Genomic DNA, 20,531 nt, shown 5'->3' on the forward strand with positions numbered 1-20,531 from the left:
GATCCCCAAATTTTGGAGGCCTAAACCAAGTGCCTTACTTGCTTCACCATGGAGTAGGCACCGATAGTCTCCATGCACTTCATAATAAAAAAGTTTACCCGGGCCGCTAAAGCGCTGGCAGCAATTGAAGTAGTTGTATGTGAGATCAAAGTAACACAAAACATGAACAGTTGCATCATACATGCATTAAACCAAATTTCCATGTCAAAACGGAACTAATAACAATTGTTCAACAAATATAATGTGGATTGGACTTAAAAAGAAAAACAACATTTATGTTCTCATAGCAATGAACACTTAAAACAAAGACATAATGGTGTTCCAAACTCATGATCAAATTTCCATGTCAAAATGGAATTAAACAATTGTTCAACAAATATAATGTACACTGGACTTATAAAGGAAAACAACATAAATATTATCATAGCAACGAACACTTAAAACCAAGACATAACGGTGTTCCAAAATGATCAAAGATGCTTGAAACCGTGATTAAAAAGCAACTCATGATTCTCAATCCCAAAGTCATTATGCTCAATCTGACTGAGTATATAGGCGTTTGGATCGTAAAATCCCTCGACGTGTTGGTCATCAAGAAAGCTAACTTCATGGTGTGAGAATATGTCGAACTTATCAATGTTGACCAAGGTTTGAGCAACATCTTCTTCAACTTTTCTTTCTTCTTTAGAAGCATTGTCTTCTCCAGGAATTTGACTCTTGTTTCCATCTGTAGCTTCATTCACAGTTTTGGCCCCTTCTTTTGCTTTGTCCATTTCCTTTTGAGGAACAACTTCATGCATATCAAAGTTTTCAATGCTTCCACTATTTCCTCCAAGTTCAAATAATGTGTGTGGGCCCCACATAACCTGGTTGTCATTCCCTGCATATTTCATGACCCCATATCAAAAATAAAATATGACCATCAGATGGATTTAAGTTATATACGTGACCGTGTTAAAAAAGGTTACACTAGCGCAATGTCTTTTAAAATTGTGATAACAAATTAGTTACGATACCATTTTTACCATGTTATTAGTTAATGCGTATAATAAAGATTTACCTATAATTATCTTGTAATCACATGATTATCTACTATTTTTTTACAACGAAGGTGCACATTCTTGTGATTTATCTAATGCATTTGTTAAGATCAGTTTTTCTAGGTAAAATTACCTCCATATAGAGAAAACTCAGCGGCAATCTCATCAGCTTTGGCCAGGTTAACGATCATTTCTACTTCACCTTTTTCTTCTACTACATAATTGTTTTGGTCTCCAGCATTCTCATGAATAGCTTTGCTTCCCTCTTCTTCTTCTTTGTCTACTTTCTTGTCATGAGCAGCTTCAATGGGATCAAAATTTGCAGATATTCCAAAATTCCCTTCGATTTGTAAGGAAAACAAAAGAAATGGTCATCAGTTAATGGTTATCATAAAGATTTACCTATAATTATCTTGCTAGCACATGATTGTGTGCTGTTTTGTACGCCGAAGGTTCACATTCTTGTGGTTTATCTAATGCATTTGTTAAGGTCCGTTTTTCTTGGCGAAATTACCTTCATATAGAGAAAACGCAGTGGCCACCGCATCAGTTTTTGCCAGGCTAACGAACATTTCTTCTTCACCTTTTTCTTCATCAGCATTCTCATGAATAGCTTTGCTCACCTCTTCTTCTTTGTCTACTTTCTTGTCATGAGCAGCTTCAATGGGATCACAATTCGCAGAAATTCCAAAATTCCCTAATTATGTTAGGAAAAAAAAAGAAAGGTCATCCCTTGTAGCTAAAGATTTTGATTATGTAAAAAATATATAACAAATACTATAATAGATGCATTCACTAATTAAATAGTTCTTGTGGCTTATAGAATGCAAATAATAGTACTTGATGCATATTAATATATAACATAGTTTCTTTTTCTGGGCAAAATTACCTTCAAATAGAGAAAACTCAGCAGCCACCGCATCAGTTTTAGCCAGGCTAACGATCATTTCTTCTTCACCTTTTTCTTCATCAGCATTCTCATGAATAGCTTTGCTCCCCTCTTCTTCTTTGTCTGCATTCTTGTCATGAGCAGCTTCAATGGGATCAAAATTTGCAGACATTCCAAAATTCCCTTCGATTTGAAAGGAAAAAAAAAGGTTATCCCTTGTAGCTAATGATTTTGATTGTGCAAAAATAACAAAATGCAAATAATAGTACTTGATGCATATTACTATATAACATATTTTCTTTTGCGCTAAAAAATGAAGAATGTGTTTGTGAAGAGCATGCATGGTGAAACTACCTTCAGTATATGGGAATTGAGTGGGCAACTCTTCATTTTTTGCCAAGCCAACAACCACTTCTTCCTCACGTTTCTCTTCAAATGCAGAAACCTCTTTACCTTTTGCATTCCTTTGCACGATCTTAGACCCCTCATTTTCTTTTTCTGCTTTCTTCTGGGGAAAAACTTCATAGCAATCCAAGTTTGCAGCAAAGCTTTCACTCTTCTCTTCTTGACATAATGATGGCATGTTGAGAGCATCAATGGAAACATTAGAGCAAGAAGCCTTGTCGAATTTCTCAAGTTTCGAAAGACTTGAACCTTTACTCACTACAAAAGTAGATGACTCATTAATTAATACAACTATCAAAAGAAAATGATCATTTAATATAGTTAATAATTTTGGTGATGAAAATATAACACAAACTAATGTTCTTGTGTACGTGTTTTATTTAGGGTCTTCTATGCTATTTTTTACTGATCTCCTATGAAAAGTGGGAAGGGGAGCGTTGGAGCAAAGATAAAGTTGTTTTCGTGTGACCTATAGGTTACAGGTTCGAGCCGTGGAATGATCAGCCGCTGATGCTTGCATCAGGGTAGACTGCCTACATCACACCCCTTGGAGTGTGGCCCTTCCCTGAACCCTAAGAGAATGTCGGATACTTCGTGTACCGGGCTGCCCTACGAGAATTGGTGATATAACTAAAATCATATTTGTAAATATGACTATAAAAAACCAAATCTCCCGTGAAGTTTCACGTACTAGACTGAAATAATTTTTGTGGCTTATCAAATGCATCTTTAAAAGTAGCATTCACAAAGAAATTACCTTCAATGTGCAACTCCTTATTTTTTACCAAGCGCAAATCCACTATGTGGATATCTTCTTTCCACCCATCTGCATTCCCTTGCACAATCTTGGCACCATCATTTTCTTTGTCTGCTTCTTTCTGGGGAAAAATTTCATAGCAATCCAAGTTTGCAGCAAAGCTTTCACTCTTCTCTTCTTGAAGTAATGGTGGCATGTTGAGAGCATCAATGGAAACATTAGAGGAAGAAGCCTTGTCGAACTTCTCAAGTTTTGAAGGACTCGGGCATTTACTCACTACAAAAATTGATGACTCGTTAATTAATACAACTAGCAAAAGGTAATGATCAATTAATATAGCTAATAATTTTGGTGATGAAAATATAACACAAACTAGAATTCCTGTGTGCGTGGTTTATTTAAGGTCTTCTGTGCTATTTTTTACTGATCTCTTACGAAAAATGGTGATATAACTAAAATAACATTTGTAAATGACTACAAAACCAAATCTCCCGTTTCACATACTTGACTGAAATATAATTTTTGTGGCTTATCAAATGCATTAGTTTTTAAGAGTAGTATTCACAAAGAAATTACGTTGAGTCTGCAACTCTTTTTCTAATTTGTCCACTTCCTTCTGGGGAACAACTTCAACGCTATCCAACTTCTTAGATCTTCCAATTTCTCCTATTTGAAACAACGATGGCACGGGGATAGGATCCGCGGGGAGGTTGGAGGACGATGGCTTATAAAATCTCTTACGATTCGAAGGATTTTTACTCCTCGACCCTACCAACCAAGCTCATTTAGATAGATTAAGTAGACTAAACAAAGTACGTGTACAAGAAAGACTAAGGAAGCAAAACCGCTTACCCTTTGAATGAACCTTCTTGGATTTATCCGCATTCTTGTGGCGATTACCCGGGTTAGTAAGATTGTTGTATGCTATAACTAAAAAATTGCTACGATTATATGGTTCCTCTGGTGTGGTTTTGCTTTCTATTATAGGTTCTTCAGCACTGCTCTTTTGAATTTTCGCTGCAGATTCGCTGCTATCCGAGTTTGAAGATTCTAACTTTCTTTTGTTGGAGGGTGTTTCCGAAGCCTCTCCGACCTATAGTTTAATTAACATAGTGTTAATTATAAGCATAAAGTAAAGTAAAAATCCAACAATATTTGTAAGAGTTTAATTTATTCACGACGCCGGTGTAAGTATTTCTTGCACCATTAAGCCACCTTAATTACCTGTTATTGCAGTCTTATTTTCAAGGTTCAGAAGGCTTACCTATATATAACCTTAAAGTGACCTTATGAGGTAAAACTTCTTTACAATTAAGGGTCGTTTGGTTAAGAGATAAGTTATCTCATGATTAATTATCCTAGAATTAGTCATTCCGGAATTGTTATTCAACCCTCCTATAGGGATAAAAATAATACTACAATCTTGGGATAACTATTTTCGGGATTAATTATACTGCCATTTGTTTCAACCAAATGTGAGATAAACTCATCTCAAATTTAATCCAGGAATAAATTATTCCTTGTCTCTCGTACCAAACGAGCCTTTACGGATAACTTAAACTCTACTTGTAATAACTCATAATTTAATGTAACAACTTACGACAAACTCGCTTGCTACATTCTCTTCTTTGTGTTGATTATCTGAGTTCATGAGGTTGTTGTATGCAATCGCACCAGGCTTTTCGGTCGCCATCACTTCACTTCCAACAGGCAGTACACTACTACTGCCCTTTTGTTTCTTTGCTGCAGGTTCTTTCCCTGAGCTTGAAGATTGTACTTTTCTTTTCTTGGTGTGTTTCTCAACCTTAGTTTAATCAAAATGCTGTTGTAAGAATTGTGTAACAATATAATAAAGAAATTTCTTTAAAGTTTATGTTTGTCAAAAAATTAATAGCTTACCCTATACTCTTTTACTTCATTGGTTTCTGGATCTACTTCTACCTTCAGTTTCTCGAAACCCTTGAATATGAACCTTCTTACATCCGCCACAGACCGGCATTCAGCATTTCTTTTCTCATGGTAGTAAAACTGCAACACAACAAGGTTTTTCTTAAGATTGCAATTATTAAGTACAATATTATTAGTATAAAATTAGAAGTTTGATTCTTCATTCTTCATTTTCTTGACTTATCTCTGTTTATAATGTCTAGTTTTTAGGATCAAGATTTAACCAGCAAATTAAAATAAAAGTTTAATTAAGTTCTATGCACTAACAATACACGTAGTTACCATATCGCAATGTCCATTTGGACGTTGTCTTGTTTCAGCAGTCCATCCATGCAGTATGTCATTGTATTTGCTATTGAGTCCAAATGGATCGTTTGGTTGTTCTCCCGTCTATAATTCAGAGTACATAACAAAGTATTTAACAACATTAGTTGTCTTATAAATATGACAAAGTTGTAAGAAAAAACCTTGAACTATTGAAATTTACACAGGAAAAATCTTAAAAACCAAATGGACTAACCTTATTCAATTTTACTGTATAAGTGGTAGCTTCGCTTTCTGAAGGTAGAATTACGAAGCTAACAGGAGTGTAGCCTAGGACTTGAGCATTAACCAACCTTCTCTTCCTCGTAGTGAGTTGCTGAGGAGTTACAGGCTCATTCTGCAATAGAAAAATTGTAATTTAAGATATTTGATTGCTACAGACACTAATTATCTGGAAAATGATAGCCCTAATTCTCAGTCCTTTAGTGTAATAGACAAACTAATTAAGAAACTAAGAAAAAGAACTGTGAAAATACATCCGGTAAATGTCTAAGCATACCAAAAATTTGGCTCTCTACTGATTTGTGACAATATGTATGAGAATGCGAAAAATAATATACTAAAATGATAGTAATAAATAAATATATCATCGCACAAAATGTCAATGGAAAAATAAATCTGAGATCATAAAGTAACATCACTAAACAACAAGCAAAGAAAAAAAAATTATTAATAATAATAATAATAATAATAATAATCATCATACCCGAGTCACCATTGTTTGGTCAATCGCTTGAGATATCAGATGGAGAGAATTCTGCTCTTGTGGTTCCTGTGGTGTAGAAGTTGATGCGAGCTGTAAAAACACATCTTTATTACATATTGGAATAAACATAAATTGAAATTATCATGATGTGAACTAAAAATGTTCGATTCATTAAATTTCATAATCAAATTATTATGGGCACAATACATTTTTGACAGCACTTTCAACTCAAGTTTATACTACAATAAAGAATTTATTTATATGTTGTACGCTAAGTACAATTAAAATCTTGGATCTACCTCTAACTTTACCTCGAAGAGAAAAAAAGTTTGAAGAATAAATTTCTACAAAATTTAACAAAGATAAAAAGACCAAAAAAAAAATTTGCACAAAGTGTCCTTAAGTTTTTTATATGAGGGGTAATACATACAAAAGCGAATACGTAAGATGTATCTTAAGAATTAATGAAAGACAAATTTACCTTTAAATGTGGTTAAACTAGATGTGCTTGCACTTATGACCTTTAGGTGGTCAATTAACTTTATTTATAACGGAAACAGTGTAATTATTGTTTTTACTTAAGACCATTTTAAATCAAATAACAAATGTGTAGATTGCATCATTAAGGCATACTAGTCATTTTGATAATCTGTTAGATTCTTGTAATATTGCATTAGTATTTGATAAAACTCCACAAACAAATCTAGCCGTTAATGTTAGGACCACGCTTTAACAAAGACAATGTAAAAGAAGAAAAGAACCCTAACTACAAATAAATCTATTCTTATCTTTCTTTTTAATAACATAGAAAATTGAAATTACTATTGTTTTAGATCTGATATATCATGTGCTTGTTTATCTGATCAAAATAAACACTAATCGGGGAAATTATAATAATGTGATTGCTCGCCATCTTTTTGACAGACAAAAAATATATGCAAAAAAACAAAAGAGAAAATATTTTGGCCAATTCCTTTGCTATTTTTGTTTTTTCTTTTCCAAAAAATCAATTCCTGTTTGGCTTGGGAAAAAACATTCAAAAATACTTCCGAAAAAATAAAAATAAAGACCTTTGGATTTATACAAAATTTTGTTCTCTAAAATCAAACCCAAAATGAGGCATAAAGATTGTGACAGAATTTGTCAAAATTAAATCTATATATGCACCTCTAAAATTGTTTTCTATAAGCTAATATCGCAACATATATAGGTATAAGATAATAAAAGGTAAAGCACAAAGCAAGAGAACGAAAAGGAATAAGTTGTAGTAGTATTACTGTTGTTATCGCAACATCCTCCAGTGGATGACTTGATTCTCCAGATGGTACTAACACCCATTTTGTGATATCATGAGGTTTTTGTTTCTCTTCATCCTGTAAAGGATGCATAAAAAGTTACAAAATAATTATTAAAATTTATATCAAGTTCTTTAGAATTTGGTCTTATTTAAATCTTATAACAGTAATTAATTTACATAATTCATAACAACTCCTGCTATGTTTTTCTCTAAAATGCCAATCGACGTTTGATTTTGCAACCATTTCTTGAAAAGAAAAACCAAGAAAACCGTTTTCATTGTGTAAGAAAACTTTTTCTAAGAAAAATAATTCCCAAAAAAATTGTCCAAACGATCTAAGTAATTTATAGGAAACACTTAAAAAAATCACTTTTGAAAGAATAGTCTTGGTTGAAAGACAACGTACCCCGATTTTAGAAAAATTGATTGGGACATAAGGAATTAAATCACGACAGTTGTTAATTCCTGAAGAAGCCATTTTCTCTATAAGCAAGAAAAAAGGAGAGAATTTACTCAAGGGACTCAAAAATATTGAAAAACAGTGTGGTTTGAGGACTGGTTTATAGGGAGATATATATAGCTAAAATTGAGAAAAGGTGCCTTTTGAAGATTTGGATGCAATTAGTTGACAGATTACTCTTTTAGTAGGAAAATAGATTTTCATTCACCACATTAGGACAATTCTTTATAAAAATTTGGCCAATTTTTGAATAGTTGTTTGTAGTGATATGGTTATCTGTTAGATTCTTTTAATACTTCTGTAGATGTGATCATAATTAATCCATGTAACTATTACCATTATCAACAATGTCAATTTGGTCTAAGAATTAATTATTAAACAAATATGACTTATTTTACCGTTGCAATTAGAATCATGCCTAAATTGCATCGATTCTGATATTTTAGACATTTACATGTTAACAAGTTACTAGTACAAGCACATGTAGAAGAACTTACAATGTGAAGCTTGCGAAAGTAAATCCATAATGATTTTGGTAAGCTTCTTAATAATATAAATTTATTTTTAATCAACCCTGTTATATTTGAATTTAAAAAGTTATATGTACTAATGCTTGAAAATAGAAGAATTCACATACGTAATCTAAATACAGGGGTATAAATGCATTTTAAAACCGACTTGTGAAGGAATTAACTAACTGCCTAACTGTGCACTAACGATCTAATCTGTCTTAGTTATGTTAGTTAGTGCAGTGTAATTAGTTATTAGTTAATTATGTTGGTAGTGGAAGTAGTGGAGGTTAGTTAGACAGCTGGCACTAGCTAGCATTATATATATGTGTGTGTGTGTGTGTGTGTAATTAGCTCATTTGTACTACTGTTCCATTGATAATGAACAGAAAATTCTCTCCAAAACTCTGCATGCGTTCTTTTTCCCTCATTTGTGTTTGCTCTGCTTCAATATCGATCAGAATCTCTGTGAGTTTCTTCATGGTATTAGAGCGAGGTTTCGTCAGCTACATCTAAGGATTTTTCTTCGCGGATTGAAGACGATCGAGAGATTTATTGACAATTCTGTAAGAAAACGATTTCTGATCTGAGTTGTAGCAAGCCCTAGATTTAATTGATAAATTTTGTTTCTGATTTCTGTTTTGATTGGATATTCTTCTCTTCATCTGTAATTGACTGAATTTGTTACTGAATAATCATGACGATTGAGGATGGATCCGATTCAGGAACCTCTGTTCCAGCTCCGGTGGTGATTGATCACAATCATCCCCTGTATCTTCATCCTTCTGATGCCCCTGGGTCCTTATCAGTTGGTATTCAGCTTATAGGAATGGAAAACTACACTTTGTGGGATCGAGCAATGAGAGTTGCGCTTCTAGGAAGAAATAAGCTAGGTTTTATTGATGGCACAATCACTAGGGATACTTTTGGACCATCTTTAGGACATCAGTGGGATAGGTGTAATGCGATAGTAGTCTCATGGCTTACTGGAAACGTGAGCAAAGAATTGCTAAGTAGAATTCTGTTTCGTTCTAATGCACTCCTAGTTTGGAAGGAATTGCAAGAGAGGTTCAATAAAGTGAATGGATCACGTTTGTATTCTCTTCACAAGGAGATCTTTACTTTAACGCAAGGAACATCGTCTGTGTCAGTGTACTATTCAAGGTTGAAGGATTTATGTGATGAATATGACTCAGTGATGCCACCTCCTTCATGTGACTATGAGAAATCAAAAGATTTTGCAGTGCATTTACAGTATCAGCGCCTATTACAGTTTTTAATGGGACTGAATGAAGGTTATAGTCAGGCAAGGAGTCAAATCTTAATGAAATCCAAAGTGATTAATGTGAATCAAGTGTATGCCTTGATTGTTCAAGATGAGAGCCAAAAGCTTGTGGCAAGAAGTAACTATGTCACAACTGAAACACTGGAATCAGCTGCATTATTCACAGCCAGAAATAATGTATCTAAACAGAAGAGAAGTTGGGGTATGGAATGTGACTATTGTAATGGAAAGGGTCACACAAGAGATGGATGTTTCAAGCTGATGCATTGTGGCTACTGCAACAAGAAGGGTCATCTTAAGGAAAACTGCTACAAGCTGATTGGATATCATGCAGGCTTTAAGTCCAAGGCCAGAGCTAATGTGGTGGATGGACATTCTATGCAACCTGAGACTAATGCAACCAATCAAGGAAACATCAATTCTACTAACACTGCTGCTCCAATGATCACACAGGAACAATACAATATGTTGCTCAACATGCTTAGCAAGGCTTCCACATCTAAAACAAGTGCAAACTTAGCGGGTAAGTGTTTTCTTGTTAAAGATAATGCAATATATTGGATAGTGGACACAGGAGCTATGAATCATATGACAGGATATAAAAGTTTGTTGTTGGATGATGGTAAAGTAGGAAGTGCTGGAAATGTGCAAATGCCCACAGGAGAGTCTGCTAAAGTGACCAAGATAGGAAACAGTCCTTTGGAAGGAGGTGATACCCTTAAGGATGTAATTTGTATACTAAGTTTTAAGTTCAATATATTGTCAATGTCTAAATTGACCAAGGAACTGAATTGTTGTGCAATGTTTTTTCCTGAACACTTCATATTTCAGGATCTTTGCCCTGGGAAAGTGAAGGCGACTGGTAGTAGGGAAGATGATTTGTACATTCTAAGGACACACCATAAGAAAGCTAGAATAAATGGAGCAAAGGCTATGACAGTGGAACAGATGGAAGAACCTGAGATTTGGCACAGGAGATTAGGCCATGTGCCCATGGTAGTTATTAGAAAGATTTCTAGTTTTAGAAATAAAGATGTTTTTCATCTACAGCATTGTGATGTGTATCCATTGTCTAGACAAACAAGATTGCTATTCTCTGTTAACCTTTTGATTTGATACACATGGATGTATGGGGCTCTTATAAGGTCCCAACCTATAATGGAATGAATTACTTTTTGACATTGGTAGATGATCATACGAGGTGGACATGGATTTTCTTAATGAGAGTAAAATCTGATGTATCTGAGTTGCTCAAAACATTTATTGTAATGATCCTTAACCAATTTGGAAAGATGATTAAAATCTTCAGGTCAGACAATGGATCTGAGTTTTTTAACATAACTTGTAAGGAATTGTTTACATGCCATTGAATTTTGCATCGGAGTTCCTATCCTTACACTGCTCGGCAGAATGGAGTGGTGGAAAGGAAACATAGGCATATCTTAGAAACAACAAGAGCAATCAGATTCCAGTCTAATTTGCCAATTCGATTCTGGGGCACATGTGTTGAGGCAGCAGCATATATAATAAACAGGGTATCATCTACTATTTTGAAAGGTAGATCACATTTTGAACCATTGTACAGTATGACACCTTCTTTGGCTCACATGAGGGTGATAGACTGGCTTTATTATGCAATTGTTTTGCCTAAACAGGACAAGTTTGGTCCACGAGCAGTGAAATCAGTGTTACTAGGATATGGAGTTCATCATAAAGGATACAAACTATTTGATTTGTCTAATAAAGTGTGTTTTATTAGTAGAGATGTTGTATTTCGTGAGAGCATATTCCCTTTCCAGGATACTCATGAAAAGCAAAACTTTCAAAGTCCTGACATTACAAGCTTGAAAAGGTTTTGTGTGGTGGATGAGTTAGATATTGCAAGTAGAAACATTCTACATAATCATAATGCTGCAGATTCTACTTCACAGCAAATTCAAGGTGCATCAGCAAATATTGATCAAGAGAACCATGATTTTCATTCCCCATATGAAGATGTGACAGACTCAGTTAGACACACAGGAGCAGTAGAAGAACATCAAACAACAGCATTGCCTGAAAGAAGATCAGGGAGAACAACTACGCCACCTATTTGGCTTAAAGACTATGTGAGGACTGATAAACAGTCAGGAGTACATGCTTGTTTATACCCAATCTCAGATGTCATTAGTTATGACTCCTTGTCCTCCAAGTATCAAAGCTTCATCACCAAATTCTCTGCAGAAATTGAGCCCAAGAATTATGCAGAAGCAATCAAGGATGACAGATGGATAGAAGCAATGCAAAATGAGATCAAGGCATTGCAAGACAACAATACATGGACAGTGATGTCTTTGCCACCAGGAAAGAGGGCCATTAGTTGTCTATGGGTATACAAGATTAAATACAAAGCTACAGGTGAAGTGGAAAGGTTTAAGGCAATGTTAGTCGCAAAAAGGGTATAGCCAAAGAGAGGTATTGGATTATCAAGAAACATTCTCACCTGTTGTCAAGATGGTAACAGTGAGGACTGTTGTTTCGCTAGCAGCAATGAATAACTGGGAGATTCATCAAATGGATGTCTACAATGCTTTTTTGCAAGGTGATTTAACTGAAGAAGTTTATATGGAGTTGCCTCAAGGATTTGTTTGTGAAGGACAACATCATGTTTGTCGACTACTCAAATCACTGTATGGGTTCAAGCAAGCTTCTCGACAGTGGAACATCAAGTTAACATCTGCATTGATAGCTTCTGGGTTTTGTCAGAGTCATTTAGACTATTCCTTATTCACCAGAAAGGTTCAAGGGAAAATAGTGGTGGTCTTAGTTGATGTTGATGACCTGTTAATCATAGGAGATGATGCCATCTTAATACAAGAGACTAAAGAGTACTTACAATAAGTCTTTAAAATCAAAGACTTGGGGGAGTTGAAGTTTTTCTTAGGAATTGAATTTGCTAGAAGCAAAGAGGGAATTCTGATGCATCAAAGAAAATATGCATTAGAACTCATATCAGACATGGGACTCTCAGGTGCAAAGCCACTCAAGGCACCTTTGGAGGTGAACAAGAAGCTTACAACATTGGAGTTTGACACTCAGTTTGGGATTGAAGATGACAAAGTTCTTCATGATCCTAGTGCTTATCAAAGGTTGGCTGGGAGACTTCTCTATCTAACCATGACTAGACCAGATATTGTATTTGCAGTGCAGTACTTAAGTCAGTTCATGCATTGTCCTAAAACATCCCATATGGAGGCTACCATCAAGGTGATTAAGTATGTCAAGCAGTCTCCAGGCTTGGGGATATTAATGTATGCAGATGCTTCATCTCAGGTTACAGCCTATTGTGATGCAGATTGGGCATCTTGCTCAAACACTAGGAGATCCATTACTGGGTATTTGATTAAGTTTGGGAGCTCTTTGATCTCATGGAAGTCGAAGAAATAAATTACTATATCCAGAAGCTCAGCTGAGGCAGAGTATCGAAGCTTGGCATCAACATTTACAGAAATAGTATGGGTGACTAGTTTGTTTGAGGAATTAGGAGTGCACGTTCAACAACCAGTTTCTTTGCTATGTGACAGTAAGTCAGCAATTCAAATTGCTGCTAATCCTATGTTTCATGAGCACACAAAACATATTGATATCGACTGTCATTTCATTTGCGAGAAGGTGCAACTTGGGCTCGTTCATCTAATATATCTCCCCTCTTTAGAGCAACATGCAGATATTCTTACTAAGGGCTTGGGTGTCACTCAACATCATTATTTGCTATCCAAGCTAGGCATGAAGAACATCTTCATAGCTCCTAGCTTGAGGGGGTGTGTGTGTGAAGGAATTAACTAACTGCCTAATTGTGCACTAACGATCTAATCTGTCTTAGCTATGTTAGTTATAAATCGATCAACCGAACCAATTATTAGATTTCTCTTGATAAAATCGTATAGATTTATATAAATATATAATCGCAGTGAATAATTAGTAGATTTTAAATTAAATTTATGAAAAAGTATCGAATCGTAGCAAATCAATTTGCATATAGAAAATATATTTTATATATTAAGTTTCAAAAAATTATAAACCATTAAATATTTTCCTTGGGCCTTGGATTATGAAATCAGTAATTACAAGCCAACAAATAATTAAAATTCAAAATTCCAACTTTCAAACCTATTCTGATACTCCTATTGAAACGGAATTAGTTCGGACATATTGAGTAGCAGGACACAAGATATTCTTGCGATTGTGAGTAGAAAACTACAATGAGTTGAATATGTTTCCTCTCATATGATTTAGATTTCTCTTTTTGAATATTTAATCTTCTATAAACTCTATTCTTGAATCACAATTTGATTAATATCTTTTTACTCGTGAGATTTATATTTCTCTTATCTTTGCTTAATTTCTTTTACTCTGTTGTATAATAGTAAAATGGATCTCTATTCTGACCATTTTTCATGTTTTCTTGATTCATCACCTTATAAATAGTAAAATATTTATAGATTTTGCCAAGTCCTATACAAGTATACAGATATGTTATCGCATTCTAACTTTTATTAGCAACATTTACATGATATTTAAAAGAATACAAAAAATTAGTCGAGCCGACCAATACCGAAGAGAAACTGAGTTGAGTGGGACGATTTCGAAAAGTCTAATTTTGATTATACGAAATAAGTAATTGAAAAACTGATATGTTATAAATTTTATAAAACAGCCTGCCGAATCGAATCATTAACACTCCTAGTAATTTATTTATAAGCCAAATAAAATATCATAATTATCGTGTATACTTTCGATTGATTAAACTACGTAATTTTTGCTTACTGAATCAAGTATCCATCACTTGCTGGCTTTTCTGAACAAATCTATCTGCTGAAATCAAATATCTTAGTTGTCCGATATATTTTTAATGAAGTCGCTTTTGCTACTTCTTGACCATGTTACAAGCTAGAAAGTTAAGTCAAGAGAATTTTTAGGATAATATAAAAAGTTCTTTACACTAACAATATATATAATTTAAACTCTATTGAATATAATGTAGTCCAAACTCACGCTAAATTTGTGTATGATGTATATTAGTAATTAATAAATCTTTGATCCTTCATTCGCACCAAAAAAAAATATTAAGTCAATGGAGACGAAATATACTCCCTTTAGGAGGCAAAATAATTTTGATAAAGATCGTTCATGGTCAGGTTGGCCTACTGAAAATTTCAGGTTCTTAATTGGAGTATAAAATTATGTAGCTAATAACGAGGCATATAAAATATAGTACGGAAAATCACAAATTGATATAAATAGAAGATGCATCTAGTTTTCTTGGTAAAATTAAGTACAAAGTCACTCGACTAGTGCTGGTTTATTTATTGTTTGCATATGCAGTCCTCCAAAGGCTGTTTTTCTGTTGATTAAAAGGTTTTTTCCATACAATTCCTTCCTTTAGGGCAAAGATGTGTATTATGTATGGGAGTTTTCATTTCCAAAAGTCCAAGACTATGGTGATCTAAGGACTGTAGTCTGTACACCAGACTTTAATGTAATGGTAAACTTTTGTGAAGCGTGGATATTTTTTTAAAAACAAAAAACAGAATTTCCTCTATTTCATTCTATTTAGAGTGAATGTTTATCTTGTAGAAAGTTTTACTTTGTGGCTAAGTCATTTTTCCCCTATAAATAGAGGGGTCTTACCCCATTATAAATCATCCCAAAATTCAATAAGAATTTCCTCTCTCTTTCTCTGCAATATTGTTCTTCTACTTTTATTGTTTTATCACACGTTATCAGCACGAGACTCTACCGTCTCAAGAAGATTAAGGTACAACTTTTCTCCTCTTTTAGTTATGACTGATATTATGAAAAGAAAGTTTGTTGCCCTTGAAATTTCGGGAAAGAACTATATGACATGGGTGTTGGATGCTGAAATCCATTTAGATGCAATGGGTCTTGGAGACGCCATTAAAGACAAACTAAAGCATCCACCCAAGACTGTGCTAAGGCCTTGATTTTCTTGTGTCATCACCTTGATGAAGGGTTGAAAATAGAATATCTCACAGTCAAAGGTCCACTTGTTTTGTGGAATGACTTAAAGGAAAGATATGACAACTTAAAGTTGGTCACTCTTCCACAAGCACGATATGATTGGGCTCATCTTAGACTCCAAAACTTTAAGTCTGTTTCTGAATATAATTCTGCGATGTTCAGAATTACTTCTAAATTGAAACTCTGTGGAAATACTATCACTGATTATGATATGCTTGAAAAAACGTTTACAACGTTTCATGCTTCCAATATGGTTCTATAACAGCAGTACAGAGAGAAAGGTTTCAAGAAGTACTCTGAGCTGATTTCTCTTCTCCTTGTGGCTGAGCGAAACAATGACTTGCTCATGTGAAATCACAAAAATCGATCCACTGGGTCTACACCATTGCCCTGGAGTGGATGAGGTGTATTCCCATTATGCTAAGCGTGGAAAAGGCCGTGGCACTATTCGTAGTCATGGTCATGGCCGTGGCCGTGGACAAGGAAGAAATTTTCCTGGTGTTAATCACCCCCCAAAGGAAAATAACCACCAAAAGTGGAAAGGGAAAGATGAGAAACCAAAGGCAAATGGTTCAGAAACCGAATGTTATTGTTACGGTGGAAAAGGCCATTAGGCAAATATTTGTCGTGTACCAAGACATTTGGTTGAGCTTTATCAAGCATCTCTAAAGAATAAAGGCCCTGAAGCTAACTTTGTCTATGACAATGAATTTGATATCACCCACTTAGATGTGGCAGACTTTTTTGAGCACCCTGATGGAAAAATAGACCACTTGATCAGTGATAGATCCGTGGTTAAAGAAGATTAAGTAGTTTAATTTTTATTTTTCCTATTCGTAGTAGCTAGTGAATAAATATCATGTAATCATAATTTTTTTTACATGAGTAGTAGTCATTAGTATTATTTATTTTATGAAATAATGTTAGTTTGTTTTGATTAAATATAGTTCTTGACAAGAATGGTGTCCATTTGTTTGAGGATATGGAAAACTACCTTAAAATTTTCACTTGCTAATAGCTTACACATCTGAATCACTTTGTTTGAGTTGTTATTAACCACTATTCACCGAGTATCAAAGTGACTGAAAATACTTTTTGTCTCAGTGTAACTTGCGTAAACCACCAAACAATTTTTAAGTTACAACTTTAGCATAGTTCTCATCGTTTTTCCCAAAATCTAATGCTTTTGTCAAATATATGATAAAGAAGTCCTACCAAAGAAATGGAGCAAAACCAATGTTAGTACGTGCATGATATAGAGTCCAATATAATACTACTAATAGATTTAAGTATTTTTAGTTGTTTGTCCCTATCTATATTTTTATATTATATTTATTATATTAGTTATTGATATACATTCAAATGGAAATACAGAAGAAACGTAGCTTGATGCATATACTTATAATTGTTTCTTTTCTTTTATCTCTGAAAATACTAATATTTATTCATATATCTCTTTTGTATGTCAAACAATGAGAAGAAAATATGGATATCTCACAAAACAAACTTGTATCAAAGTTTAATTGTAAAAATATTTGTTTAATTGATTCATGTACGACATATACAATATTCAAAGAGAAGAAATATTTCTCTCATTTAAATATGTGAAAGGTAGATGTTACTACAATTTTTGGTAGTAGTAAATTAATTGAAGGCTCTGGAAGAGCTACTATAACTCTGCCTAAGGGAACAATACTTATCATAGAGAATGCAATGTTCTCCTCCAAGTCCAAGAGGAACTTGTTGAGTTTTAAAGATATCCGTCGAAATGGATATCATATTGAGACAATAGATGAGAATAATCTTGAATATCTCATCATTACCAAGAATGTCTCTGGCCAAAAGAAGGTTATTGAGAAGTTCCCTTCTTTATCTTATGGCATGTATTGGACAAGAATTAGTGCAATTGAGGCATATTCTACCGTAAACCAAAAAGTTACTGATTCCAATACTTTTGTACTTTGGCATGATCGATTGGGACACCCTGGATCAATTATGATGAGACGAATTATAGAAAACTCAAATGGGCATTCATTAAAGAATTTAAAGATTCTTTTAAATAATGAATTTTCTTGCACTTCTTGTTATCAAGACAAGTTAATTATTAGACTATCACCAACAAAGGTTGGAATTGAGTCCCTTGCGTTTTCGGAACGTATATAAGGGGACATTTGTGGACCTATTCACCCACCTAGTGGGTCGTTTAGATATTTTATGGTCTTAATAGATGCATCTTCTAGATGGTCCTATGTGTGCCTATTGTCATCTCGCAATCTCACGTTTGTAAAATTAATGGCACAAATAATTCGATTACGGGCACAATTTTACGATAATCCAATTAAGTCTATTAGACTTGATAATGCTGCTAAGTTTTCATCCCAAGCATTTAACGATTATTGCTTATCAATTAGGATAAAATTGGAACATCTTGTAGCTCATGTTCACACTCAAAATGGTCTTGCAGAGTCTTTAATTAAACGTCTACAATTGATAGCAAGACCGTTACTCATGAAAACGAGGCTACCCACTTCTGTTTGGGGTCACGCCATTTTGCATGCAGCAATGCTAGTTCGTCTCAAATTGACAAACTATCATAAATATTCCCCGTTGCAACTAGTTTTGGGTCATGAACCTAATATATCCCATTTAAGAATTTTTGGATGCGTAGTATATGTGCCTGTAGCACTGCCATATCGCACCAAAATGGGTCCCCAAAGAAGGTTATGAATATATGTTAGGTTTGAATTGCCCTCCATTATTCGCTATCTTGAAACATTAACGGGGGATTTATTCACTGTTCGATTTGCAGATTGTCGATTCGATGAGACACTTTTCCCAAAATTAAGGGGAGAAGTTGGTGAAATCAAACGGAAATTTTTGTGGAAAAATTCATCATTATCTCATCTTGATCTACGTGCCTCTATTTGTAAAAAAGAGGTGCAAAAGATTATCCATTTGCAAAGAATAGCAAATCAAATGCCAGGCGCATTTACGGATTTGAAAAGGATAACAAAATCACATATCCCTGCAGAGAATGTTCCAATCTGTATTGATGTCCCTATTGGACAATCTTCTAGTGTCATAGCTAATGAGTCAAAAGCACGCCTAAAACGTGGCAGACCATTAGGTTCCAAGGATCGAAATCCTAGAAAAAGGAAAACAAATGATCAAAATGACACTACGAAAGAACCTCATGAAGAAATCCACGATTTAATAAATTCTGAGATTCATGTGGAATCCACTGAGCCCGAGACTCAAGAAAATAAGGAACAATCAATAAATCCAATCGGTATTGAGACAAATTTGAATCAAGTGGATATAGTGGTGGATTATGTCTTTGCATATAATGTTGCATCTAGCATTATGCAAGAAAGTGAGGATCTTGAACTCAATCTGTTGGATAATATCGACAAAGACTTGATTGGCCAAAATGGCAAGAAGCAATCCAATCAGAGTTGAATTCACTTGCAAAACATGAAGTTTTTGGGCCTGTAGTCCAAACACCTAATGGTGTTAAGCCTATTGGCTATAAATGGGTCTTTGTACGCAAGAGAAATGAGAAAAATGAGGTACAAAGATATAAGGCACGCCTTGTTGCACAAGGATTTTCACAAAGGCCTGATGTCGATTATGAAGAGACATATTCACCCATTATGGATGCTATAACTTTCTGTTATCTCATTAGTTTTGTTGTCCATGAAAAGCTTGACATGCATTTAATGGATGTGGTTACCGCCTACCTTTATGGCTCACTTGATAATGAGATATACATAAAAATTCCCGATGGATTTAAAATGCCAAACGCACATAATTCAAAGTCCCGGAAATGTTTTCAATCAAATTGCAAAGATCTTTGTATGGTCTAAAGCAATCAGGACGAATATGGTATAATCGTCTTAGTGAGTATTTATTAAAGGAAGGCTATATAAATGATGTCATTTGCCCATGTGTTTTTATAAAGAAAACAACATCGGAATTTGTTGTACTTGCCGTATATGTTGATGACATAAACCTTATAGGAACTCCTATAGAACTCCGAAAGGCAATTGATTATTTAAAGAAGGAATTCGAGATGAAAGATCTCGGAAAGACAAAATTATGTCTTGGTTTGCAAATTGAACATTTGGCAAACAGAATTTTTGTTCATCAATCTGCCTACATAGAAAAGGTATTGAAACGGTTTTACATGGATGGAGCACATCCATTAAGTACTCCGATGGTTGTTCGATCACTTGATGTGAATAAGGATCCATTCCGGCCTCAAGAAGAGAATGAAGAGCTACTTGGTCATGAAGTACCATATCTTAGTGCAATTGGTGCACTAATGTATCTTGCTAATACTACAAGGCCTGACATAACTTTTTCAGTTAATGTCTTACCAAGATATAGCTCTGCTCCTACAAGGAGACATTGGAATGGAATCAAACACATATTGCGGTATCTAAAAGGGACTACCGATATGGGCTTATTTTATAGCAACAATTCCAGTCCCGATCTGGTTGGTTATGCTGATGTTGGGTATTTATCTGACCCACACAAGGCTCGGTCTCAAACAGGTTATGTATTTACTTGTGGAGGTACTGCCATATCTTGACGATCGACTAAGCAATCAATTGTAGCTACTTCATCTAATCATGCTGAGATAATTGCTATTCATGAAGCAAGTCGAGAGTGTGTGTGGTTGAGGTCTATAATACATCTTATTCGAGACAAATGTGGTTTGAAATGTGACAAACTATCCATGATTTTGTATGAAGACAATGCAGCATGCATAGCTCAATTGAAGGGAGGATTCATAAAAGGAGATAGAACAAAGCACATTTCACCAAAGTTATTTTTCACACATGATCTTCAAAAGAATGGTGATATCAATGTGCAACAGATTCGTTCA

General features: G+C 34.5%; 1 protein-coding gene and 1 long non-coding RNA gene across 2 annotated transcripts; both read right to left on the reverse strand.

Annotated features, from left to right (window-relative positions):
• Positions 1 to 423: 423 nt before the first annotated feature.
• LOC104244131 (uncharacterized) lies at positions 424 to 1,622 on the reverse strand. Its single transcript, XM_009799456.2, has 3 exons — positions 1,555 to 1,622; positions 1,174 to 1,380; positions 424 to 880 (listed from the first exon to the last, which is right to left on the reverse strand). The coding sequence occupies exons 1-3, from the start codon at positions 1,610 to 1,612 to the stop codon at positions 471 to 473; spliced, it is 675 nt and encodes a 224-aa protein (XP_009797758.2). The 5' UTR covers positions 1,613 to 1,622; the 3' UTR covers positions 424 to 470.
• A 3,436-nt stretch (positions 1,623 to 5,058) lies between these two features.
• On the reverse strand, positions 5,059 to 5,644 carry LOC138874436 (uncharacterized). Its single transcript, XR_011401416.1, has 3 exons — positions 5,559 to 5,644; positions 5,321 to 5,428; positions 5,059 to 5,119 (listed from the first exon to the last, which is right to left on the reverse strand). It is a non-coding gene; the product is annotated as an uncharacterized lncRNA (long non-coding RNA).
• Positions 5,645 to 20,531: the final 14,887 nt, after the last annotated feature.

This window comes from Nicotiana sylvestris, chromosome 8, assembly GCF_000393655.2.
Source record: "Nicotiana sylvestris chromosome 8, ASM39365v2, whole genome shotgun sequence".
Lineage (NCBI taxonomy): Eukaryota > Viridiplantae > Streptophyta > Magnoliopsida > Solanales > Solanaceae > Nicotiana > Nicotiana sylvestris.